This window comes from Rhinolophus hipposideros, assembly GCF_964194185.1.
Source record: "Rhinolophus hipposideros genome assembly, chromosome: 11".
In the NCBI taxonomy this organism is placed as follows: Eukaryota; Metazoa; Chordata; class Mammalia; order Chiroptera; family Rhinolophidae; genus Rhinolophus; species Rhinolophus hipposideros.
Window position 1 is genome coordinate 66,014,012 of NC_138057.1, and position 26,975 is coordinate 66,040,986.

General features: G+C 49.4%; 3 protein-coding genes across 3 annotated transcripts in view; 2 read left to right on the forward strand and 1 right to left on the reverse strand.

Moving 5' to 3' along the window:
- Positions 1–2,499: 2,499 nt before the first annotated feature.
- Positions 2,500–5,805, forward strand: LOC308505050 (alpha-1-acid glycoprotein-like; the record flags this gene model as incomplete). Its single annotated transcript, XM_081066705.1, has 6 exons — positions 2,500–2,610; positions 3,012–3,154; positions 3,383–3,453; positions 4,256–4,363; positions 4,515–4,618; positions 5,689–5,805. The coding sequence occupies 6 exons, from the start codon at positions 2,500–2,502 to the stop codon at positions 5,803–5,805; spliced, it is 654 nt and encodes a 217-aa protein (XP_080922831.1).
- Positions 5,806–10,630: 4,825 nt separating this feature from the next.
- On the forward strand, positions 10,631–22,064 carry LOC308504751 (alpha-1-acid glycoprotein 1-like; the record flags this gene model as incomplete). The annotated part of the gene is made up of 6 exons (XM_081065963.1): positions 10,631–10,741; positions 11,162–11,304; positions 11,533–11,603; positions 12,405–12,512; positions 12,664–12,767; positions 21,978–22,064. 6 exons carry the CDS (start codon positions 10,631–10,633, stop codon positions 22,062–22,064), a joined length of 624 nt encoding a protein of 207 aa, XP_080922089.1.
- Positions 22,065–24,031: 1,967 nt separating this feature from the next.
- AKNA (AT-hook transcription factor) overlaps positions 24,032–26,975 on the reverse strand; it is a 37,964-nt gene continuing 35,020 nt past the window's right edge. The window contains exon 21 of the mRNA XM_081066400.1: positions 24,032–25,154. Coding sequence (XP_080922526.1) covers positions 24,890–25,154 — 265 coding nt within the window. The 3' untranslated portion in view covers positions 24,032–24,889. The remainder of the gene's footprint in view (positions 25,155–26,975) is intronic.

Sequence of the window (26,975 nt, forward strand, 5' to 3'; positions counted from 1 at the left end):
AGGAGAGTTTAAGAGGTCTCTGGGACAACACTAAGCATACCAACATACACATCATAGGGGTAGCAGAAAGAGAAGAGAGACAGCAAGGAATTCAAAGCCTATTAGAAAAAATAATGACAGAAAACTTCCCTGACTTGGAGAAGGAAATAGATATACAGGCCCAGGAAGTGCAGGGAGTCTCAAACAAGACGAACCAAAGGTGCCACACCAAGATACACTATAATTAAAATGTCAAGGTTGAAGACAAAGATAATCCTAAAAGCAGCAAGAGAAAAGCAGTTAGTTACTTACCTAGAAGGGAGCTCCCACAAGACTGTCAGCTGAATTCTCAAAGAAACTTTGCAGACCAGAAGGGATTGGCAAGAAATATTCAAAGTAATGAAAAGAAAGGACCTACAAAAAAGATCACTCTGCCCAGCAAAGCTATCATTTAGAATAGAAAGACAGATAAAAAACTTCCCAGACATGAAAAAGCTAAAAGAGTTCATCACCACCAAACCAGCATTACAAGGAATCTTAGAGGGATCTCTCTAAGACAAAACGAAAACAAAAACAAAAGCACGTAAAAAATATGAATAATAAAATAGCAATAACTACATAGCAAAACAATTACTTTCAATGTAAGTGGATTAAATGTTCCACTCAAAAGACATAGGAGGGCTGAGTGGATAAGAAAAGAAGACCCGTGCATATGCTGCCTTCAAGAGACTCACTTCAGATCAACAGACATACACAGTAAAGGGATGGAAAAGGTATTGCATGAAAATGGAAACAAACAAATGAACAAACGAAAAACGCTGGGGCAGCAATACTAATGCCAGACAAGATGAACTTTAAAACAAAGACTAAAAAAAGACGCAGAAGGACTTAGTAATCCAATTTGTGGGGTTTATCTGAAGAAACTCAAAATGCTACTTTGAGCGTACGTGTACGTGCTCATCATATGTTCATTGCAGCATTTTTTACAATACCCAAGATATGCAGGCAACTTGGGTGTCCCTGAGTGGGTGAATGGATAAAGAAGAGGTGGAACATAATGGAATATTACTCAGCTTTAAAAAAGAATGGAATCTTGCCATCTGTGACAACATGGATGGACCTAGAGGGTATTGTACTGAGAGTGATAGGTCAGACAGCAAAAGACAAATGTCAGATTTTTTCACTTATAAGTGTACTCTAATGAAAAAAAAAGAAAAAAGATGAAACAGAAACAAACTCAGAGATACAGAGAACATTTTGATGGTTGCCAGATGGAAGGGGGGTTGGGGTGGGTGAAATAGGGGAAAGGATTAAAAAGTACAAGTTGATTGTTACTCAGTAGTCATGGGAATGTAGGGTATAGCATAAGGAGTATAGTCAGTGATATTTTAATAACTATGTATGGTGTCAGATGGGTACTAGATCTATGGGGTGATAGACAGGAGGGCGGTTGGGGACAGGATGAAAAAGGTGAAGGGATTAAGAAATACAAATTGGTATTTATAAAATAGTCATGGGGATGTACAGTAAGGCATAGGGAACATATTTAATATTATGGTAAAAACTATGTATATGCCAGGTGGGTCCTCGTCAGGGGGATCACTTTGTAGAAATTATATACTTTTCTAACTAGTATGATGTACAGCTGAAACTAATATAAAATTAGATTGAATGTCAAAAAATAAAATAAAATGATAACAAAAGATTTTTACAAATGTAGAAATGCAAGAGAACAGTGGAATTATTCCTTCCACAGAATTTCCTCAGTGCTTACTATGTGCTGCACACTGTTCCAGGATTGGGGATACACTGGGGAACAGAGAGGTACGTTCCCTGCTCAAATAGCAGGCAGTGAAGACAACACAGAGATAATTTCCTGTTTTACATGTTGGGAGATGGCTCAAGTAATATATTTGCTGGAAATAGACAGTCAATTTACTGGCCCCATCTTTTAGAAATGTCCCTGCCTCCAGGAATGCGCTGGAGACATTCTGGACTTTTGCTCTTTCTCAGTTGTTACCACACTCAATTGGAACTGATTCCATGTTTGCCCTGACCCCACCCGTACACCCCTTCCCAAACCCATCGCCCCCTGTACCTCACGCTAACCTGGGAACTCTAAGTTGCCTTCAGCATTTGATTTATGGCTGGGTCCCTCTCAAGTCGGTGCTCAGTGGGACAGAAGTTGGATGAAAACCTGAGTGCTTGCTTAGAAACCCCACTATTGAAATCTACAAGCATTAACTAATATCACAACAGCCCTTATTCAGCTTGGCTTTGAACAGCCAGAACTTCTGACCTTTGTACCAAGGTCAGGGACCCAAGTTAGGCCTGGGCTTGGAGGCTTTACCTACAGCTAGCTTTGGGGAAAGGAGGGAAGGTTTGTGCCTGACATTTCCCAAGCGTTTACTGGATTGTGTCAGAGCTGGTCTCCAGGGCCCCACCCACAGCTCATTATAAAAGTCACTGCACACTCCAGCTACCAGTGCCACCTGGCTCTAGGTACCTCCTAGTCTTAGCATGGCACTGCCCTGGGCCTTGGCAGTCCTGAGTCTCCTTCCTCTACTGAATGCCCAGAGCTCGTCGTGTCTCAATTTCACGGTGCCTATCACCAATGCCTCCCTGGACCAGGTGGGTGTTTGGGCCCCAGAGCACTGTGGGCAGTTGTTTCTCTCTCTGGGCTTCCCTTTGCCCTGCTGGCTTATGCAGAACGTCCTTACCTGACTCTGCTCTTTTCTCTTGGGTCCTGGGGTAAAGTTCTGGCCAACCTCCAGAGGCATTCTTCTGCCTCCCAACTCGGAAGCCCCATTGCGAGGCTCCTCATCAGACGCAATGTTGTACTGGGCAAGAAGGGGTGGCTGCGGCATGGGGGTGATGCCTGACCCTCAGCGTGAGCTCCCACATGCCCACTCCTTAGTGGGGGGCTCAGTCTCCTTGTAGCAAATGGTGGGAGAGATCTGCCCCAGGGTCCTCCAAGCTACTCTCAAGGATTCAGCTCCCAGCCTCCATCACCAACTCCTGCTTCTCCCCAGATCTCTGGCAAGTGGTTTTTTGTCGCCTGGGCTTACCGCAACCCCAAGTATAAGCAGTTGGCTAGCTCGTACCAGTCGGCCTTCTTTTACCTTGACTCCAACCACACGGAGGACATGATACTGACAAGAGAGTACTCCACAATGTAAGATTCAGACACACCAGCTCTGCCCTATCCTGTGCTTCCGGCTTCTACTCCCAACTGCCAGAGGCCTGGAGAAGCCCCTGCATCTTCCTGGCTTCATATTTCTCAACCATGGAATGGGGAGGGTCTGACTCAAGTTGCCACCTGACTCTTACCCCACGATGACTGTGATTGTCCCCTTCTCTTTGACCTTCTTACTGTTTTCTCCCCTCTTCTGTCTGGCTTTAGTAAGGACCAGTGCGTCTATAACTCTACCCACCTGAACGTCCAGAAGGAAAATGGGACCCTGTCCAGATACTGTAAGTTCTCAGGGGGAGGGCTGCTGTGTGGAATGGTGAGGTGGTGGGTGGGCCACATAAAGGACGGGACCTGGGGCTAATGCCCTGAGGGTTTTGGGCACAGAGAACACTGGACAGGCCCATTTCTTATATCTCTGAGGGCACAGTATCTACACACTGAAATAATCAATAACTGCTAGCATTTTGGAGCTCTTCCTGTGTGCCAGGCACTGTTTGAATTGCTTTACATAAATTCACCCACTTAATACTTACAAACAACCCTAGGAAGACATTACAGTGATGAGATGAGGAAATGAGGAAACAGAGATGTCACGTGGTTCCTCTGAGGTCACACATCTTGCAATTAGATCTAGGATTCAAGGTTGGCTCCAGTCCTGCCTCCCTCTCTCAACCACTGTTTATCTTCTGGGAGCTAAGGTTAGCAGACTGTTGGACTAGCAGTGACTTCCCCCATGTCCCCACCATCACCAGAGAGGGTACATAGTAGGAACACACAAATGCCAATATGATTGAAATGACACCACCTAGGAGCCCTGTGGCTACTCTCCAGATCTCATTTTTCTCATCTGTAAAATGGGCAGAAAGGCCCTGACATCCACAGTTCATGAGGTTCCTCCGAGTCTACTCACATAAGTGTTCAGCACTTGGCCTTGTGCACAGTAAGACCTAGGGACACGTGACCCAGTTGAACCCCTGGCCTTCACTTGTTGGCTGTATGGTCCTGGGCACACCAGTTTCCTCATAGTGAGGAGGGAACCATTGGTCGTCCCCATGGTCTCACCCTAGAAGCTTTCTCTTCCAGATATGGGAAAAGAAAATTTTGGCATCCTGATATTAACCAAGGACCCCAGCATCTTCATGCTTGCTTTTTTGCCAGAAGACAAGCAGAACATGGGCCTCACCTTCTACGGTAGGCAGCCCACCCCCAAACTCCCACCCTACCCGGGCCTCCTCCCCAGGACCACCCGCTCCTTGGGCCGAGCCCTCAGACCCTCAGCATTCCCTGGCCTCCCATTAGGCCCCTCTGGCATCCTCACCAGCCTCCTTGCTCCTTCTTATAGCTGACAAGCCAGAACTGACTCAGGAGCAAATGAGAGAGTTTCATGAACACGTAATATGTATGGGCATGGACAAGTCAGAAATCGTCTACATGGATCAGAAAAAGGTGAGTGTAAGGAGGACGGGGCAGTGCCTACCTGAGGGTACTCACGCCTTGGGCAGCCCCAGAGGCCCAGAGAGGGAAAGCTGCTAGCCAGGGCTGCACAGTGAGGCAGGAGATCCTCTTTACGCGCCCACCTCAGTGCAGGGACAGCTGAGCTTCACAGAGGTCCAAGGGAGTGAACGAGAGCCCAGGGGGGACACCATTGGGAAATCAGGGAGGACGTATGGAATAAGCGGGGAGGATTGGGAAAGCCGGCAGGAGGGGAACAGTATAGCCAAGATGAGGTGGTAGGGACGTGGGGAAGACACACTCATGGGGCATTATCAGTCACCGCTGCCTGCCACACCCAGGCCTCTCATCCGTGTGACGGGAGCTGGTATTGGGGTCTCCAGTGTCACTCAAACTGCAGCAAGTCCAGGCCTGCCGTGCCGGTTTTGCTGTAACTGAGAGTTGCCTGTTGATCTCAGTACTTTTCTTTACCGGTGTTAAGTGGGATGCTTTCCTTGGTCTTCTCCTATGCGACCACATCTGAAATCACAGAGCTGATGAGCTGGTTACCCCTGTGGGGATATACATGATATACTTTCACGATTATTGAAATAAAAATGTCTCCCTGTGTCTGCCACCTGAGATCATCTCCTGTGATCCCCAGTGGCACAGGTGGCCCACCCCCGGCTGCTCCCAGGAACTCCGGGAAAGGGCTTAGGAATATGCGTACAGGCACTGGAGTCACCCGCTGCTGCCTGCCACCTCCCACTACTGCTGGGGGACCTTGGACAGGACACATGGCCACTCTGAGCCTTAGGTTCATCACCTGAAAATAGTGCTGGGAACTCCAGAGCAGCATAAGGGCTTGGCGGGTCATAAGTGACCAGTGAATTCCTCTTGTTCTTAAGGGTTTGAGGCCGTAGAGGTGACTAAGCCAAAGCTCAGAGAGGGAAATGACTTGCCCAAGGACACCCAGCTGATAATGGCAGAGCTTGAGTTGGAGCCATGGTTGGGCCAGTGCCAGAATCCAGAACTCATCCTACCCTTACCCCATCGTTGTGCTTTCTTCTCCCATTGTCTTCTAGGATCAGTGTGGGCCGCTGGATAAACAACACGATGAGGAAAGGAAGAAGGAAAAAGATTCCAAAGGTCCAAAGGAAGGAGAAAATGAGGGGTCCTCAGAAGACGTAGCATTGGGTTAGGAGTTCGGGAACTTTTGGGACCCATCCTCAACCCCCCACCCACCCTTTGTACCTCAGTTGCATCCATAAAGCTTCTCATTTGGAACAGGCAGGTTATCAGTTGCTCATTCCCTTGACACTCATTTATTCAGTCACATAAAAGCATGCTGAGTTGAGCCCTGGCCAACCACTGGATGAGCCCCTGCCCTGGTTGGAAGAGCCTCTGCTGTATTACCCAGCACACATACTAGGAGGGACGACGGTATGCACTGAGCTGTGTTTGAGCCCAGCATCTGAGGAAGGTTCCTTAGCAGGGGGGAAGTCTGGGAAGGCTTCCTGGAAGGGGCATCTGAACCAGTCTAGAAAGATTAGGAGCTTGATCGCACCCGCTGTTCCCGCTGCAAGCAAAGGAGCTGAGAAGACCTGTTTGAGAAACAGCGAGGCAGAGGAAACCTAAGTAGGAATTCAGGTGGATAGGGGCAGTGAGGACTCAGGTGTGTGGTGCCAGGCACAAAGGACCTTACTGCAGGCATCACCACGGCCATCTGAGGGGGAGATTGGGAGGGGTCAGACCGGAGGCAGGAAGACTGGTGCAGAGGCTGCTGTGAGCATTCTGGCAAGAGGTGAGGAAGTGGGCCAGGGTGGGGAAGACGAAGGAGCCTGGGCCAGAAAGGCTGTTTGTCTCCATGGAGTGTTCTCAGGTTGCCCATCCAACAGCAAAAGGAGCTTAAGACACATAAGGGCGAGCTTGGCCGCTAGAAGCCAGCAATCTTGCAAATGTGTTTGGAGCCCTCAATATGCAGCTGTATCTGAGGCAGGCTCACGTAGTGGAATAGAGAGAACTGAGCTCCTGAAGCCAGGAGTCCAGCGAGCTAGGTCGGCCTCCTTCCAGAATCGAGGGCTTCATGATTGACGGTCACGTGAGGGAAGCAGGCCATGTGAGGTGGCAGAAACGTTGGGGCTGAATTGTTTGAAAAATTCCCTGTGGGAGTGGCCTAAGCCACCTCCCACGACAGGAGACAGGACCATAACGACAGCTCCAGGTGCCCAGGCCTATGGCTCAATGCTGACGCCCTCGCATCAGGCTCCAGGGACCCAAGACTCAGTGTCCTTTGCTCAAAACTGGAGCCACGGCTCAGCCCAGGGCACTGAGGCTGGGGACACTGTCCTGGACCCCACCTGGGACTCCTCCCTTTCCATCTTGATATCTATGGGACAGCCTCTTGGCACCCAGAAGGGTATAGTCCCGGAGGCTTAGAACTTACAAGCCATCTACCCATCTGAGTGTTACTTTCAGCAAGAGGCCATTTCTCTACTGAGACTCCTGAGAAGGATCAGCTGGAAAATGAAACAGTAACTAACATGCCATTTTTCTACCTGGTGAGCAGGGAGAAGCAAGTGAGACGAGAGGTGGGGAAGATGGACAAAAAAGCGACAGGAAGAAGCAGAGGTCAGGGGTGGGGTGGGGGAATCATGGAAATTTAGGTAGAGGAAATCCGTAACAGAGTATGGACTTTGGAGTCAGACCACAGTGAATTTGGGCCGGAACCTCAGGCTCCTCAGCAATGAAGTGGGGACACAGGGGGAACCTGGAGGGCTGCTGAGTGCTTGGTGTGGAGCTGGCCATAAATGGCAGATATTGTTGCTGTTTGCTCCTAAAAGGAAGGAATGCAGGCTCGTGCCTTTGTAGACACCATTTTGCTGTATGTCTCGAAACACCTATGGCCTCCATAAATGGGGCTTGGCCAGACAGCCTGCTGGCCATCAGAACAGTATCCAATGAAAGTATCCAAGGGGCCTAACTGGTGGCTCAGGCAGTTGGAGCTACTTGCTCCTAACTCCGAAGGCTGCCGGTTCTATTCCCACATGGGCCAGTGGGCTCTCAACCACAAGGTTGCCGGTTCAACTCCTCGAGTGCCGCAAGGGATGGAGGGCAGAGCCCCCTGCAACTAAGATTGAACAGGGCACCTTGAGATGAGCTGCCACTGAGCTCCTGGATGGCTCAGTTGGCTGGAGCATGGGCTCTCAACCACAAGGTCGCCGGTTCGATTCCTCGAATCCCACAAGGGATAGTGGGCAGCACCTTCTGCAACTTAGATTGAAAACGCACCTTGAGCTGAGCTCCCAGATGTCTCAGTTGGTTAGAGGATGTCCTCTCAACCAGAAGGTTGCCGGTTTGACTTCTGCGAAGGATGGTGGGCTGTGCCCCCTGCAACTAGCAACGATAACTGGATCTGGAGCTGATTAGCGCCTCCACAACTAAGATTGAAAGGACAACAACTTGTCTAGGAAAAAAGTTCTGTTCCCCAACAAAGTCCTGTTCCCCTTCCCCAACAAAATAAAATAAAAATAAAGTATCCAAAAATAGTATCTAAAAAAATGAGGAGAGTTTAAGGGGTCTCTGGGACAACACTATGCATACCAACATACACATCATAGGGGTAGCAGAAAGAGAAGAGAGACAGCAAGGAATTGAATACCTATTTGATAATATGACAGAAAACTTCCCTGACTTGGTGAAGTAAATAAATATACAACCCCAGGAAGTGCAGAGAGTCCCAAACTAGATGAACCAAAGGGGCCACACCAAGATACATCATAATTAAAATGCCAAATTTTGAAGACAAAGAGAATCTTAAAAGCTGCAAGAGAAAAGCAGTTAGTTACCTGCAAGGAAGCTCCCACAAGACTGTCAGCTGATTTCTCAACAGAAACTGTGCAGGACAGAAGGGATTGGCAGGAAATATTCAAAGTGATGAAAACCAAGGACCTACAACAAAGATCACTCTACCCAGCAAAGCTACCATTTAGATTGAAAGACAGATAAAGAACTTCCCAGACGTGAAAAAGCTAAAAGAGTTCATCACCACCAAACCAGTATTACAAGGAATCTTAGAAAGACTCTCTAAGACAAAAGGAAAACATAAACAAAAGCACGTAAAGAATATTAATAATAAATAGCAATAACTACATAGCAAAACAATTACTTTCATGTAAATGGATTAAATGTTCCACTCAAAAGACATAGGAGGGTTGAGTGGATAAGAAAAGAAGACCCGTGCATATGCTGCCTTCAAGAGACTCACTTCAGATCGACAGACATACACAGTAAAAGAATGGAAAAAGATATTTCATGAAAATGGAAACTAACAAATGAACAAACGAAAACTGTTGGGGCAGCAATACTAATGCCAGACAAAATGGACTTTAAAACAAAGTCTATAACAAGAGACGCAGAAGGACTTAGTAATCCAATTTGTGGGTTTTATCTGAAGAAACTCAAAATGCTACTTTGAGGGTACGTGCTCATCATATGTTCATTGCAGCATTATTTACAATAGCCAAATATGCAGCATTATTACAATAGCCAAAATATGCAGGCAACTTGGGTGTCCCTGAGTGGGTGAATGGATAAAGAAGAGGTGGAACATAATGGAATATTACTCAGCTTTAACAAAGAATGAAATCTTGCCATCTGTGATAACATGGATGGACCTAGAGGTATTGTGCTGAGTGTGATAAGTCAGACAGCAAAAGACAAATGTCAGATGATTTCACTTATAAGTGTACTTTAAAGAAAAAAAAAGCAAAAAGATGAAACAGAAACAAACTCAGAGATACAGAGAACATTTTGATGGTTGCCAGATGGAAGGGGGGTTGGGGTGGGTGACAAAGGGGAAGGGATTAAAAAGTACAAGTTGATTGTTACTATCAACTTGGGTACTAGATGGGTACTAGATGGGTACTAGATCTATGGGGTGATAGATAGGAGGGCAGTTGGGGCAGGGTGAAAACGGTGAAGGGATTAAGAAATACAAATTGGTATTTATAAAATTGTCATGGGGATGTACAGTAAGACATAGGGAACATATTTAATAATGTGGTAAAAACTATGTATATGCCAGGTGGGTCCTAGTCAGGGGAATCACTTTGTAGAAATTATATGCATTTCTACCCAGTATGATGTACACCTGAAACTAATGTAAAATTATATTGAATGTCAAAAAATAAAATAAATGGAAAAAAAAGATTTTTAGAAATGTAGAAATGCAAGTGGACAATGGAATTATTCATTCCACAGAATTTCCTCAGTGCTTACTATGTGCTGCGCACTGTTCCAGGATTGGGGATACACTGGTGAAAAGAGAGGTACGTTCCCTGCTCAAATAGCAGGCAGTGAAGACGACACAGAGATAATTTCCTGTTTTACTTGTTGGGAGATGGTTCAAGTAATACATTTGCTGGAAATAGACAGTCAATATAATGGCCCCTTTTTTTGGAAATGTCCCTGACTCCAGAAATGGGCTGGAGACATTCTGGACTTTTGCTCTTTCTCAGTTGTTACCACACTCAATTGGAACTGATTCCACGTTTGCCCTGACCCCACCAGTACACCCGTTTCCAAACCCATCACCCGCTGTACCTCACGCTAACCTGGGAACTCTCTAAGTTGCCTTCAGCATTTGATTTATGGCTGGGTCCCTCTCAAGTTGGTGCTCCGTGGGACAGCAGTTGGATGGAAACCTGAGTGCTTGCTAGAAACCCCACTATTGAAATCTACAAGCATTAACTAATATCACTCCAGCCCTCATCCAGCTTGGCTTTGAACAGCCAGAACTTCTGACCTTTGTACCAAGGTCAGGGACCCAAGTTAGGTCTGGGCTTGGAGGCTTTACCTACAGTTGGCTTTGGGGAAAGGAGGGAAGGTTTGTGCCTGTCATTTCACAATCGTTTACTGGATTGTGTCAGAGCAGGTCTCCAGGGCCCCACCCACAGCTCATTATAAAAGTCACTGCACCCTCCAGCTACCAGTGCCACCTGGCTCTAGGTACCTCCTAGTCTTAGCATGGCACTGCCCTGGGCCTTGGCAGTCCTGAGCCTCCTTCCTCTACTGCATGCCCAGAGCTTGTCGTGTGTCAATTTCATGGTGCCTATCACCAATGCCTCCCTGGACCAGGTGGGTGCTTGGGCCCCAGAGCACTGTGGGCAGTTGTTTCTCTCTCTGGGCTTCCCTTTGCCCTGCTGGCTTATGCAAAACGTCCTCACGGGACTCTGCTCTTTTCTCTTGGGTCCTGGGGTAAAGTTCTGGCCAACCTCCAGAGGCATTCTTCTGCCTCCCAACTCGGAAGCCCCATTGCGAGGCTCCTCATCAGAGGCAGTGTTGTACTGGGCAAGAAGGGTTGGCCGCGGCATGGTGGTGGTGGCCGCGGCATGGCGGTGATGCCTGACCCTCAGTGTGAGCTCCCTCATGCCCAGGCCTCAGTGGGGGGCTCAGTCTCATTTCACAAATGGTGGAAGAGATCTGCCCCGGGGTCCTCCAAGCTACTCTCAAGGATTCAGCTGCCAGCCTGCATCACCAACTCCTGCTTCTCCCCAGATCTCTGGCAAGTGGTTTTTTGTCGCCTGGGCTTACCGCAACCCCGAGTATAAGCAGTCGGCTAGCTCGTACCAGTCGGCCTTCTTTTACCTTGACTCCAACCACACGGAGGACACGGTCCTGATCAGACAGTACTCCACAATGTAAGATTCAGACACACCAGCTCTACCCTATCCTGCGCTTCCGGCTTCTACTCCCAGCTGCCAGAGGCCTGGAGAAGCCCCTGCATCTTCCTGGCTTCATCTTTCTCATCCATGGAATGGGGAGGGGCTGACTCAAGTTGCCACCTGACTTTTACCCCACGATGACTGTGATTGTCCCCTTCTCTTTGACCTTCTTACTGTTTTCTCCCCTCTTCTGTCTGGCTTTAGTAAGGACCAGTGCGTCTATAACTCTACCCACCTGAACATCCAGAAGGAAAATGGGACCCTGTCCAGATACTGTAAGCTCTCAATTGGAGGGCTGCTGTGTGGAATGGTGAGATGGTGGGTGGGCCACATAAAGGAGGGGACCTGTGGCTAATGCCCTGAGGGTTTTGGGCACAGAGAATATTGGACAGGCCCATTTCTTATATCTCTGAGGGCACAGTACCTACACACTGAAATAATCAATAACTGCTAACATTTTGGAGCTCTTCCTGTGTGCCCGGCACTGTTTGAATTGCTTTACATAAATTCACCCACTTAATACTTACAAACAACCCTAGGAGGACATTAAAGTGATGAAATGAAGAATGAGGAAACAGATATGTCACGTGGTTCCTCTGAGGTCACACATCTTGCAATTAGATCTAGGATTCAAGGTTGGCTCCAGTCCTGCCTCCCTCTCTCAACCACTCTTTATCCTCTGGGAGCTAAGGTTAGCAGACTGTTGGACTAGCAGTGACTTCCCCCATGTCCCCAGCATCACCAGTGAGGGTACATAGTAGGAACACACAAATGCCAATATGATTGAAATGACACCACCTAGGAGCCCTGTGGCTACTCTCCAGATCTCATTTTTCTCATCTGTAAAATGGGCAGAAAGGCCCTGACATCCACAGTTCATGAGGTTCCTCCGAGTCTACTCACATAAGTGTTCAGCACTTGGCCTTGTGCACAGTAAGACCTAGGGACACATGACCCAGGTGAACCCCTGGCCTTCACTTGTTGGCTGTATGGCCCTGGGCACACCAGTTTCCTCATAGTGAGGAGGGAACCATTGGTCGTCCCCATTGTCTCACCCTAGAAGCTTTCTCTTCCAGATATGGGAAGAGAAAATTTTGGCATCCTGATATTTACCAAGGACCCCAGCGTCTTCATGCTTGCTTTTTTGCCAGAAGACAAGCAGAACATGGGCCTCAACTTCTACGGTAGGCAGCCCACCCCCAAACTCCCACCCTACCCGGGCCTCCTCCCCAGGACCACCCGCTCCTTGGGCCGAGCCCTCAGACCCTCAGCATTCCCTGGCCTCCCATTAGGCCCCTCTGGCATCCTCACCGGCCCCCTTGCTCCTTCTGGCAGCTGACAAGCCAGAGGTGACTGAGGAGCAAAAGAGACAGTTTCATGAACACGTCATATGCATGGGCATGGACAAGTCGGAAATCGTGTACGTGGATCAGAAAAAGGTGAGTGCAAGGACGGGGCAGTGCCCACCTGAGGGTGCTCCCCCCTTGGGCAGCCCCAGAGGCCCAGAGAGGAAAGCTGCTAGCCAGGGCTGCACAGTGAGGCAGGAGATCCTGCTTTTATGTGCCCACCTCAGTGCAGGGACAGCTGAGCTTCACAGAGGTCCAAGGGAGTGAACGAGAGCCCAGGGGGGACACCATTGGGAAATCAGGGAGCACGTATGGAATAAGCGGGGAGGATTGGGAAAGCCGGCAGGAGGGGAACAGTATAGCCAAGGTGAGGTGGTAGGGATTGGGGAAGACACACTCATGGGGCATTATCAGTCACCGCTGCCTGCCACACCCAGGCCTCTCATCCGTGTGACGGGAGCTGGTTTTGGGGTCTCCAGTGTCACTCAAACTGCAGCAAGTCCAGGCCTGCCGTGCCGGTTTTGCTGTAACTGAGAGTTGCCTGTTGATCTCAGTACTTTTCTTTACCGGTGTTAAGTGGGATGCTTTCCTTGGTCTTCTCCTATGCGACCACATCTGAAATCACAGAGCTGATGAGCTGGTTACCCCTGTGGGGATATACATGATATACTTTCACGATTATTGAAATAAAAATGTCTCCCTGTGTCTGCCACCTGAGATCATCTCCTGTGATCCCCAGTGGCACAGGTGGCCCACCCCCGGCTGCTCCCAGGAACTCCGGGAAAGGGCTTAGGAATATGCGTACAGGCACTGGAGTCACCCGCTGCTGCCTGCCACCTCCCACTACTGCTGGGGGACCTTGGACAGGACACATGGCCACTCTGAGCCTTAGGTTCATCACCTGAAAATAGTGCTGGGAACTCCAGAGCAGCATAAGTGCTTGGCAGGTCATAAGTGCCCAGTGAATTCCTCTTGTTCTTAAGGGTTTGAGGCCGTAGAGGTGACTAAGCCGAAGCTCAGAGAGGGAAATGACTTGCCCAAGGACACCCAGCTGATAATGGCAGAGCTTGAGTTGGAGCCATGGTTGGGCCAGTGCCACAGCCCAGAATTCATCCTACCCTTACCCCATCGTTGTGCTTTCTTCTCCCATTGTCTTCTAGGATCAGTGTGGGCCGCTGCATAAACAACACGACGAGGAAAGGAAGAAGGAAAAAGATCCCAAAGGTCCAAAGGAAGGAGGAAAATGAGGGGTCCTCAGAAGACGTAGCATTGGGTTACGAGCTCGGGAATTTTTGGGAACTATCCTCAGCCCCCCACCCACCCTTTGTACCTCAGTTGCATCCATAAAGCTTCTCATTTGGAAAGGCGGATTATCAGTTGCTCATTCCCTTGACACTCATTTATTCATTCACATTAAAGCCTGCTGAGTTGAGCCCTGGCTAACCACTGGATGAGCCACTGCCCTGGTTGGAAGAGCCTCTGCTGTATTACCCAGCACACATGCTAGGAGGGACGACGGTATGCACTGAGCTGTGTTTGAGCCCAGCATCTGAGGAAGGTTCCTTAGCAGGGGGGAAGTCTGGGAAGGCTTCCTGGAAGGGGCATCTGAACCAGTCTAGAAAGATTAGGAGCTTGATCGCACCCGCTGTTCCCGCTGCAAGCAAAGGAGCTGAGAAGACCTGTTTGAGAAACAGCGAGGCAGAGGAAACCTAAGTAGGAATTCAGGTGGATAGGGGCAGTGAGGACTCAGGTGTGTGGTGCCAGGCACAAAGGACCTTACTGCAGGCATCACCACGTCCATCTGAGGGGGAGATTGGGAGGGGTCAGACCGGAGGCAGGAAGACTGGTGCAGAGGCTGCTGTGAGCATTCTGGCAAGAGGTGAGGAAGTGGGCCAGGGTGGGGAAGACGAAGGAGCCTGGGCCAGAAAGGCTGTTTGTCTCCATGGAGTGTTCTCAGGATGCCCATCCAACAGCAAAAGGAGCTTAAGACACATAAGGGCGAGCTTGGCCGCTAGAAGCCAGCAATCTTGCAAATGTGTTTGGAGCCCTCAATATGCAGCTGTATCTGAGGCAGGCTCACGTAGTGGAATAGAGAGAACTGAGCTCCTGAAGCCAGGAGTCCAGCGAGCTAGGTCGGCCTCCTTCCAGAATCGAGGGCTTCATGATTGACGGTCACGTGAGGGAAGCAGGCCATGTGAGGTGGCAGAAACGTTGGGGCTGAATTGTTTGAAAAATTCCCTGTGGGAGTGGCCTAAGCCACCTCCCACGACAGGAGACAGGACCATAACAACAGCTCCAGGTGCCCAGGCCTATGGCTCAATGCTGACGCCCTCGCATCAGGCTCCAGGGACCCAAGACTCAGTGTCCTTTGCTCAAAACTGGAGCCACGGCTCAGCCCAGGGCACTGAGGCTGGGGACACTGTCCTGGACCCCACCTGGGACTCCTCCCTTTCCATCTTGATATCTATGGGACAGCCTCTTGGCACCCAGAAGGGTATAGTCCCGGAGGCTTAGAACTTACAAGCCATCTACCCATCTGAGTGTTACTTTCAGCAAGAGGCCATTTCTCTACTGAGACTCCTGAGAAGGATCAGCTGGAAAATGAAACAGTAACTAACATGCCATTTTTCTACCTGGTGAGCAGGGAGAAGCAAGTGAGACGAGAGGTGGGGAAGATGGACAAAAAAGCGACAGGAAGAAGCAGAGGTCAGGGGTGGGGTGGGGGAATCATGGAAATTTAGGTAGAGGAAATCCGTAACAGAGTATGGACTTTGGAGTCAGACCACAGTGAATTTGGGCCGGAACCTCAGGCTCCTCAGCAATGAAGTGGGGACACAGGGGGAACCTGGAGGGCTGCTGAGTGCTTGGTGTGGAGCTGGCCATAAATGGCAGATATTGTTGCTGTTTGCTCCTAAAAGGAAGGAATGCAGGCTCGTGCCTTTGTAGACACCATTTTGCTGTATGTCTCGAAACACCTATGGCCTCCATAAATGGGGCTTGGCCAGACAGCCTGCTGGCCATCAGAACAGTATCCAATGAAAGTATCCAAGGGGCCTAACTGGTGGCTCAGGCAGTTGGAGCTACTTGCTCCTAACTCCGAAGGCTGCCGGTTCTATTCCCACATGGGCCAGTGGGCTCTCAACCACAAGGTTGCCGGTTCAACTCCTCGAGTGCCGCAAGGGATGGAGGGCAGAGCCCCCTGCAACTAAGATTGAACAGGGCACCTTGAGATGAGCTGCCACTGAGCTCCTGGATGGCTCAGTTGGCTGGAGCATGGGCTCTCAACCACAAGGTCGCCGGTTCGATTCCTCGAATCCCACAAGGGATAGTGGGCAGCACCTTCTGCAACTTAGATTGAAAACGCACCTTGAGCTGAGCTCCCAGATGTCTCAGTTGGTTAGAGGATGTCCTCTCAACCAGAAGGTTGCCGGTTTGACTTCTGCGAAGGATGGTGGGCTGTGCCCCCTGCAACTAGCAACGATAACTGGATCTGGAGCTGATTAGCGCCTCCACAACTAAGATTGAAAGGACAACAACTTGTCTAGGAAAAAAGTTCTGTTCCCCAACAAAGTCCTGTTCCCCTTCCCCAACAAAATAAAATAAAAATAAAGTATCCAAAAATAGTATCTAAAAAAATGAGGAGAGTTTAAGGGGTCTCTGGGACAACACTATGCATACCAACATACACATCATAGGGGTAGCAGAAAGAGAAGAGAGACAGCAAGGAATTGAATACCTATTTGATAATATGACAGAAAACTTCCCTGACTTGGTGAAGTAAATAAATATACAACCCCAGGAAGTGCAGAGAGTCCCAAACTAGATGAACCAAAGGGGCCACACCAAGATACATCATAATTAAAATGCCAAATTTTGAAGACAAAGAGAATCTTAAAAGCTGCAAGAGAAAAGCAGTTAGTTACCTGCAAGGAAGCTCCCACAAGACTGTCAGCTGATTTCTCAACAGAAACTGTGCAGGACAGAAGGGATTGGCAGGAAATATTCAAAGTGATGAAAACCAAGGACCTACAACAAAGATCACTCTACCCAGCAAAGCTACCATTTAGATTGAAAGACAGATAAAGAACTTCCCAGACGTGAAAAAGCTAAAAGAGTTCATCACCACCAAACCAGTATTACAAGGAATCTTAGAAAGACTCTCTAAGACAAAAGGAAAACATAAACAAAAGCACGTAAAGAATATTAATAATAAATAGCAATAACTACATAGCAAAACAATTACTTTCATGTAAATGGATTAAATGTTCCACTCAAAAGACATAGGAGGGTTGAGTGGATAAGAAAAGAAGACCCGTGCATATGCTGCCTTCAAGAGACTCACTTCAGATCGACAGACATACACAGTAAAAGAATGGAAAAAGATATTTCATGAAAATGGAAACTAACAAATGAACAAACGAAAACTGTTGGGGCAGCAATACTAATGCCAGACAAAATGGACTTTAAAACAAAGTCTATAACAAGAGACGCAGAAGGACTTAGTAATCCAATTTGTGGGTTTTATCTGAAGAAACTCAAAATGCTACTTTGAGGGTACGTGCTCATCATATGTTCATTGCAGCATTATTTACAATAGCCAAATATGCAGCATTATTACAATAGCCAAAATATGCAGGCAACTTGGGTGTCCCTGAGTGGGTGAATGGATAAAGAAGAGGTGGAACATAATGGAATATTACTCAGCTTTAACAAAGAATGAAATCTTGCCATCTGTGATAACATGGATGGACCTAGAGGTATTGTGCTGAGTGTGATAAGTCAGACAGCAAAAGACAAATGTCAGATGATTTCACTTATAAGTGTACTTTAAAGAAAAAAAAAGCAAAAAGATGAAACAGAAACAAACTCAGAGATACAGAGAACATTTTGATGGTTGCCAGATGGAAGGGGGGTTGGGGTGGGTGACAAAGGGGAAGGGATTAAAAAGTACAAGTTGATTGTTACTATCAACTTGGGTACTAGATGGGTACTAGATGGGTACTAGATCTATGGGGTGATAGATAGGAGGGCAGTTGGGGCAGGGTGAAAACGGTGAAGGGATTAAGAAATACAAATTGGTATTTATAAAATTGTCATGGGGATGTACAGTAAGACATAGGGAACATATTTAATAATGTGGTAAAAACTATGTATATGCCAGGTGGGTCCTAGTCAGGGGGATCACTTTGTAGAAATTATATGCATTTCTACCCAGTATGATGTACACCTGAAACTAATGTAAAATTATATTGAATGTCAAAAAATAAAATAAATGGAAAAAAAAGATTTTTAGAAATGTAGAAATGCAAGTGGACAATGGAATTATTCATTCCACAGAATTTCCTCAGTGCTTACTATGTGCTGCGCACTGTTCCAGGATTGGGGATACACTGGTGAAAAGAGAGGTACGTTCCCTGCTCAAATAGCAGGCAGTGAAGACGACACAGAGATAATTTCCTGTTTTACTTGTTGGGAGATGGTTCAAGTAATACATTTGCTGGAAATAGACAGTCAATATAATGGCCCCTTTTTTTGGAAATGTCCCTGACTCCAGAAATGGGCTGGAGACATTCTGGACTTTTGCTCTTTCTCAGTTGTTACCACACTCAATTGGAACTGATTCCACGTTTGCCCTGACCCCACCAGTACACCCGTTTCCAAACCCATCACCCCCTGTACCTCACGCTAACCTGGGAACTCTCTAAGTTGCCTTCAGCATTTGATTTATGGCTGGGTCCCTCTCAAGTTGGTGCTCCGTGGGACAGCAGTTGGATGGAAACCTGAGTGCTTGCTAGAAACCCCACTATTGAAATCTACAAGCATTAACTAATATCACTCCAGCCCTCATCCAGCTTGGCTTTGAACAGCCAGAACTTCTGACCTTTGTACCAAGGTCAGGGACCCAAGTTAGGTCTGGGCTTGGAGGCTTTACCTACAGTTGGCTTTGGGGAAAGGAGGGAAGGTTTGTGCCTGTCATTTCACAATCGTTTACTGGATTGTGTCAGAGCAGGTCTCCAGGGCCCCACCCACAGCTCATTATAAAAGTCACTGCACCCTCCAGCTACCAGTGCCACCTGGCTCTAGGTACCTCCTAGTCTTAGCATGGCACTGCCCTGGGCCTTGGCAGTCCTGAGCCTCCTTCCTCTACTGCATGCCCAGAGCTTGTCGTGTGTCAATTTCATGGTGCCTATCACCAATGCCTCCCTGGACCAGGTGGGTGCTTGGGCCCCAGAGCACTGTGGGCAGTTGTTTCTCTCTCTGGGCTTCCCTTTGCCCTGCTGGCTTATGCAAAACGTCCTCACGGGACTCTGCTCTTTTCTCTTGGGTCCTGGGGTAAAGTTCTGGCCAACCTCCAGAGGCATTCTTCTGCCTCCCAACTCGGAAGCCCCATTGCGAGGCTCCTCATCAGAGGCAGTGTTGTACTGGGCAAGAAGGGTTGGCCGCGGCATGGTGGTGGTGGCCGCGGCATGGCGGTGATGCCTGACCCTCAGTGTGAGCTCCCTCATGCCCAGGCCTCAGTGGGGGGCTCAGTCTCATTTCACAAATGGTGGAAGAGATCTGCCCCGGGGTCCTCCAAGCTACTCTCAAGGATTCAGCTGCCAGCCTGCATCACCAACTCCTGCTTCTCCCCAGATCTCTGGCAAGTGGTTTTTTGTCGCCTGGGCTTACCGCAACCCCGAGTATAAGCAGTCGGCTAGCTCGTACCAGTCGGCCTTCTTTTACCTTGACTCCAACCACACGGAGGACACGGTCCTGATCAGACAGTACTCCACAATGTAAGATTCAGACACACCAGCTCTACCCTATCCTGCGCTTCCGGCTTCTACTCCCAGCTGCCAGAGGCCTGGAGAAGCCCCTGCATCTTCCTGGCTTCATCTTTCTCATCCATGGAATGGGGAGGGGCTGACTCAAGTTGCCACCTGACTTTTACCCCACGATGACTGTGATTGTCCCCTTCTCTTTGACCTTCTTACTGTTTTCTCCCCTCTTCTGTCTGGCTTTAGTAAGGACCAGTGCGTCTATAACTCTACCCACCTGAACATCCAGAAGGAAAATGGGACCCTGTCCAGATACTGTAAGCTCTCAATTGGAGGGCTGCTGTGTGGAATGGTGAGATGGTGGGTGGGCCACATAAAGGAGGGGACCTGTGGCTAATGCCCTGAGGGTTTTGGGCACAGAGAATATTGGACAGGCCCATTTCTTATATCTCTGAGGGCACAGTACCTACACACTGAAATAATCAATAACTGCTAACATTTTGGAGCTCTTCCTGTGTGCCCGGCACTGTTTGAATTGCTTTACATAAATTCACCCACTTAATACTTACAAACAACCCTAGGAGGACATTAAAGTGATGAAATGAAGAATGAGGAAACAGATATGTCACGTGGTTCCTCTGAGGTCACACATCTTGCAATTAGATCTAGGATTCAAGGTTGGCTCCAGTCCTGCCTCCCTCTCTCAACCACTCTTTATCCTCTGGGAGCTAAGGTTAGCAGACTGTTGGACTAGCAGTGACTTCCCCCATGTCCCCAGCATCACCAGTGAGGGTACATAGTAGGAACACACAAATGCCAATATGATTGAAATGACACCACCTAGGAGCCCTGTGGCTACTCTCCAGATCTCATTTTTCTCATCTGTAAAATGGGCAGAAAGGCCCTGACATCCACAGTTCATGAGGTTCCTCCGAGTCTACTCACATAAGTGTTCAGCACTTGGCCTTGTGCACAGTAAGACCTAGGGACACATGACCCAGGTGAACCCCTGGCCTTCACTTGTTGGCTGTATGGCCCTGGGCACACCAGTTTCCTCATAGTGAGGAGGGAACCATTGGTCGTCCCCATTGTCTCACCCTAGAAGCTTTCTCTTCCAGATATGGGAAGAGAAAATTTTGGCATCCTGATATTTACCAAGGACCCCAGCGTCTTCATGCTTGCTTTTTTGCCAGAAGACAAGCAGAACATGGGCCTCAACTTCTACGGTAGGCAGCCCACCCCCAAACTCCCACCCTACCCGGGCCTCCTCCCCAGGACCACCCGCTCCTTGGGCCGAGCCCTCAGACCCTCAGCATTCCCTGGCCTCCCATTAGGCCCCTCTGGCATCCTCACCGGCCCCCTTGCTCCTTCTGGCAGCTGACAAGCCAGAGGTGACTGAGGAGCAAAAGAGACAGTTTCATGAACACGTCATATGCATGGGCATGGACAAGTCGGAAATCGTGTACGTGGATCAGAAAAAGGTGAGTGCAAGGACGGGGCAGTGCCCACCTGAGGGTGCTCCCCCCTTGGGCAGCCCCAGAGGCCCAGAGAGGAAAGCTGCTAGCCAGGGCTGCACAGTGAGGCAGGAGATCCTGCTTTTATGTGCCCACCTCAGTGCAGGGACAGCTGAGCTTCACAGAGGTCCAAGGGAGTGAACGAGAGCCCAGGGGGGACACCATTGGGAAATCAGGGAGGACGTATGGAATAAGCGGGGAGGATTGGGAAAGCCGGCAGGAGGGGAACAGTATAGCCAAGGTGAGGTGGTAGGGATTGGGGAAGACACACTCATGGGGCATTATCAGTCACCGCTGCCTGCCACACCCAGGCCTCTCATCCGTGTGACGGGAGCTGGTATTGGGGTTTCCAGTGTCACTCAAACTGCAGCAAGTCCAGGCCTGCCGTGCCGGTTTTGCTGTAACTGAGAGTTGCCTGTTGATCTCAGTACTTTTCTTTACCGGTGTTAAGTGGGATGCTTTCCTTGGTCTTCTCCTATGCGACCACATCTGAAATCACAGAGCTGATGAGCTGGTTACCCCTGTGGGGATATACATGATATACTTTCACGATTATTGAAATAAAAATGTCTCCCTGTGTCTGCCACCTGAGATCATCTCCTGTGATCCCCAGTGGCACAGGTGGCCCACCCCCGGCTGCTCCCAGGAACTCCGGGAAAGGGCTTAGGAATATGCGTACAGGCACTGGAGTCACCCGCTGCTGCCTGCCACCTCCCACTACTGCTGGGGGACCTTGGACAGGACACATGGCCACTCTGAGCCTTAGGTTCATCACCTGAAAATAGTGCTGAGAACTCCAGAGCAGCATAAGAGCTTGGCAGGTCATAAGTGCCCAGTGAATTCCTCTTGTTCTTAAGGGTTTGAGCCCTTGGAGTTGAGCTGATGCTCAGAGAGGGAAATGACTTGCCCAAGTACACCCAGCTCAGAAATGGCAGAGCTTGAGTTGGAGCCATGGTTGGGCCAGTGCCAGAGTCCAGAACTCATCCTACCCTTACCCCATCGTTGTGCTTTCTTCTCCCATTGTCTTCTAGGATCAGTGTGGGCCGCTGGATAAACAACACGATGAGGAAAGGAAGAAGGAAAAGGATCCCAAAGGTCCAAAGGAAGGAGGAAAATGAGGGGTCCTCAGAAGACGTAGCATTGGGTTAGGAGTTCGGGAACTTTTGGGACCTATTCTCAGCCCCCCACCCACCCTTTGTACCTCAGTTGCATCCATAAAGCTTCTCATTTGGAACAGGCAGGTTATCAGTTGCTCATTCCCTTGACACTCATTTATTCAGTCACATAAAAGCATGCTGAGTTGAGCCCTGGCCAACCACTGGATGAGCCACTGCCCTGGTTGGAAGAGCCTGTGCTGTATTACCCAGCACACATACTAGGAGGGACGACGGTATGCACTAAGCTGTGTTTGAGCCCAGCATCTGAGGAAGATTCCTTAGCAGCGGGGAAGTCTGGGAAGGCTTCCTGGAAGGGGCATCTGAACCAGTCTAGAAAGATTAGGAGCTTGAAAGCACCTGCTGTTCCCGCTGCAAGCAAAGGAGCTGAGAAGACCTGTTTGAGAAAAATCGAGGCAGAGGAAACCTAAGTAGGAATTCAGGAGGATAAGGGGCAATGAGGACTCAGGTGTGTGGTGCCAGGCACAAAGGACCTTACTGCAGGCATCACCACGGCCATCTGAGGGTGAGATTGGGAGGGGTCAGACCGGAGGCAGGAAGACTGGTGCAGAGGCTGCTGTGAGCATCCTGGCAAGAGGTGGGGAAGTGGGCCAGGGTGGGGAAGACAAGGGCGCCTGGGCCCCGATGGGTTGTGTGCCTCCATGGAGTGTTCTCAGGGTGCCCGTCCATCAGCAAAAGGAGCTTAAGACACCTAGGGGCGTACTTGGCCGCTAGAAACCAGCAATCTCGCGAATGTGTTTGGAACCCTCAAGATGCGGCTGTATCTGAGGCAGGCTCACATAGTGGAATAGAGAGAACTGAGCTCCTGAAGCCAGGAGTTCAGTGAGCTAGGCCGGCCTCCTTCCAGACCCGAGGGCTTCATGACTGACGGTCCCATGAGGGAAGCAGGCCATGTGAGGTGGCAGAAAAGTTGGGGCTGAATTGTTTGAAAAATTCCCTGTGGGAGGGCCTAAGCCAACAAGAGACAGGAGACAGGACCATAACCACAGATCCGGGTGCCCAGGCCCAAGGCTCAATGCTGACGCCCTCGAGTCAGGCTCCTGGGACCCAAGACTCAGTGTCCTTTGCTCAAAGCTGGAGCCACAGCTGAGCCCAGGGCACTTAGGCTGGGGACATGGTCCCGGCCCCCACCTTGGGACTCCTCCCATCTTGATATCTGTGGGACAGCCTCTTGGCACCCAGAAGGGTATAGTCCTGGAGGCTTAGAACTTACAAGCCATCTACCCATCTTAGAGTTACTTTCAGCAAGATGCCATTTCTCTACTGAGACTCTACTGAGAAGGATCAGCTGGAAAATGAAACAGTAATTAAAATGTCATCTTTCTCCCTGGTGAGCAGGGAGAAGCAAGTGAGATGAGAGGTGGGGAAGATGGACGAAAAAGCCACAGGAACAAGCAGGAGTCAGGGGTGGGGTGGGGGAATCATGGAGATTTAGGCAGAGAAAATCAGTAACAGAGTATGGACTTTGGAGTCAGACCACAGTGAATTTGGGCCAAAACCTCAGGCTCCTCAGCAATGAAGTGGGGACACAGTGGGAAGCTGGAAGGCTGCTGAGTACATGGTGTGGAGCCGGCCATAAATGGTGACTGTTGTTGCTGTTTGCTCCTAAAAGGAAGGATTGCAGGCTTGTGCTTTTGCAGATATCAGTTTGCTGTATGTCTTGTAATTCCTCTGGCCTTTATAAAAATGAGCTTGGCCAGATTGCCTCGCCGTGCAGACACCTCCAATTGAGAGGTTTATGGTTCAGAGATGGATAGAGGAGGAAAGTTGGAGAAACAGATGCCACCAGAGTCTGGGAATGTGCACCCAACAAGTCCCACCCAAGAAACCTGACTTTAGAAACCAGAAGTCATCACAAACCTGGGCGCTTTGGTAATGGCTTTTCTTTTTTTTGCTTTTTTTTTTTTTTTAAGATCAATTCTTCTTCATTTGCTTTCATAACGAAAATAGAATTTTTAAATGCCTCAGATATACACATATCACTGATGCACACACATTCCAGAAAAGCTGAGGTACACGCTGCTATGGGGCGGGGGAGCAGGAGACAGCCTGGCCTCAGGCTGTCTCGGGCCTGGCAGGTAGCTGGCCACTAGCCAAATTCCACAGGGATCCCCAGGAGATAGTGGGGGTCTTAGGATGAGGTACTGAGAGGGACCGTGGTGGACGGCTTCCTGGGTCTTCCATGGGGCATCTCAATGCCAGTAGGCCCATGGGAAAAGAGGACACGTGTCATCCTGGGGCTCGCAACCTAAGATATTCCAGTGGTCCGAAACTATCCTACCACCAGCCTAAAGAGAAAGGTCCCCAGCCATGTCCTTCCAGAGATGCCTACTCCCAAGTGGCTGGTCACAGGCAGATGGACAAGATTGTGCCAGAGACCCTGGCCCCATCCGTTACCTGGCCTCCTAAGGAGGATCTAAGCCCAGGAAAACGCCTCAGTGTAAAACACTACTTATCCACTGTATATAAAATACATATTATTAGCTGGAGGTGGACAAGTACAGGACTGGGAGACTCCCAGGGAGTGTATCTGGACAGAGGCGGCCTCAGTCCCAGAACCTCCTTCAGGGGCTGGTGCCCTAGGAAGTTACTTCTCTTGAAAACCAGACGCTTCCACTGAGCGTCTGAGACTGAGCAGGCAGGGGCTGTGCTGGAGAGAGCTCCTTGTGAGGGATCTATGTGGCCTTCAGGAATCGCTCCAGCAGACCTCTGGCTTGGGGGACACCTGCCCACATGCCCTGCCATCTGTCTCTGAGCCGCAAATGCCGTCAGAAGAGGCAGGAGCCCCTCAGGACGTGGACCTGGCGCCGGTTGGCCGACAGGGAGCGGCTCATGTGCTTGGTGGTGGAGCGTACACTCTCGGCTGCCTGGACGGCTCGGCTCAGGGCTTTGTCGAGCTCCTCCAGGTCCTCTAGGTCCAGCTGGATGGAATGCCGGTGTCCTCTGGCTGGCCGGGACGAGGCTGTGGGGGGCCACTCAGCAACGGGCTGGGATGAGGGGGCTGAGGTAGGTCCTCTCGGAGACGCATAGAACCTGAGGAGAGAGGGAAGTGCATCGTTAACCACGGCCAGGGCTGGGTGGAGCCAAGGAATGTGGGGTTTGGAGTCAACCCCACTTTGAGCCCCAGCTAGGCCACTGGCCCCTACTCTCTGGGTCTGTTTCTTCACCTCTAACATGGGAACAGTAAACACCCACTTTGAAAGATGTGTTAGAAGGATGAAAGAAGATAAACGGGAGTGCCTGACCCAGAACAGGTGCTTCAACATGGTTAGTTCAATCTTCCCATTCATTTCACAAATATTTATTAAGCATACACTATGTGCCAGCCAGTGCCAGGCCCTGGGGTTACAATAGTGAATGAACAACACAGATCCTGCTGTCTCCTTGGAGCTTGAGGAGACTAGGATCACCCCAAGCTCTGTAGCAAACTTCCTTCTTCGGAGAGGTAATATAGGGGAGCACTAGAGAAACGGGATCATAATAATTAGGATTCTGCAGGATTTGGAGGATCTGGTTTTACTCATCTCATGCAGCAGGTGGTAAGGTATCCTTCCCAGCCTGGTCCTATAGGACTGTGAGGTGTTGTTTTAAAGTGCTGGGGGAAATGGGTTGACAAGCCATAAGATGAAGCATGATTTCTCCAAGAAGTGACCACTGCCTTCTTCCAAGGCTACTAAGTTTAGGGTTCAAGGAAACCAGGCTTGGGCAAGAGAAGTGTGTGGACCCTGTGTTGTGGAATAAAATGTGTTGGGAGAGAGGGGGTTAAAGCAGCACTTCACCTAAATAAAGCAGGAATGAGTTGAGGAGGGCTTGGCATGACTCATTCAGTGACATCTTGCTGAACACACTGTAAACTCTGAACTTATTCCTGACCCTTCACTTTCTAATGTGCATTATTGTACAGTGTGAAAACCAGGGCTTTGCGAGGATTGGAATAGGTAGGCGTCCCTCCAGAGATGTACGTATGTCCACACAGCACCTGAGAGGAGGCTCAGCATCAGGAACCACCAGGGAGATGCAAATCAAAAGCCCAGGAGATGCCATTCGCACCCTTCACACCCATGGGGATGGCTAAGGTAAAAAGGACAGATGGTGAGTGTTGGCGGGGACGTGGCGAGATTGGAAGCCTCATACACTGCTGGTGGGAATGTAAAATGGCACAGGCAATTTGAAGACCGCCTGGCTGTTCCTCAAGACAGTTAACCACAGTGCCTAGCCTGGGGCCAGGCTCCTCATCCTTGGAACCCATGTGCCAGGTTCGGAGATAGGTGCTTTACCAGCACTATCTCGTTTATTCGGTCAGTACTACCACCCTCATTTCACAGACGAGCAAAGTGAAGCTCAAAGAAGCTGAGTGAGGCAGAAGAATGACCAAATCCTGGTCACTCTGCTTAGCCAGCCACAGGACCCTGGCCAGGTTCTCCACCTTTTAAGAGCTCCCTTTCCTCATCTAAAACAGCCAGGGTAGATCCAATAGGAAAATTCAGGTACAAAGCTCTGTAAGCTGCCTGGCCAGGGTAAGTGCTTTGTAAATGTCAGCTATAGAGGCCCAGGGTAGGAGAGCTGGAAGGGGCAGTGCTGGATTTACATCAGAGCTAATTAGCACCCAGCAGATGCTGATAGATATCACCCAAACCAAATGAACAAATAAACGGGCTTCTTGAATCCAATTCCCCCCTTCAGGGACTATCTGTTGTAATCACAGGATTCCCACCCACCCCTACCTTCTGATAATCTGATGACCAGCTTGGCCTGAGAGTTACCCAAAACTTCCCCTAGGACAGAAGCTACAAAAACAAAAACCATGCAACCAACCCTTCTGGCTAGAAAGCCTTTGGTACAGTGGCTATAAGG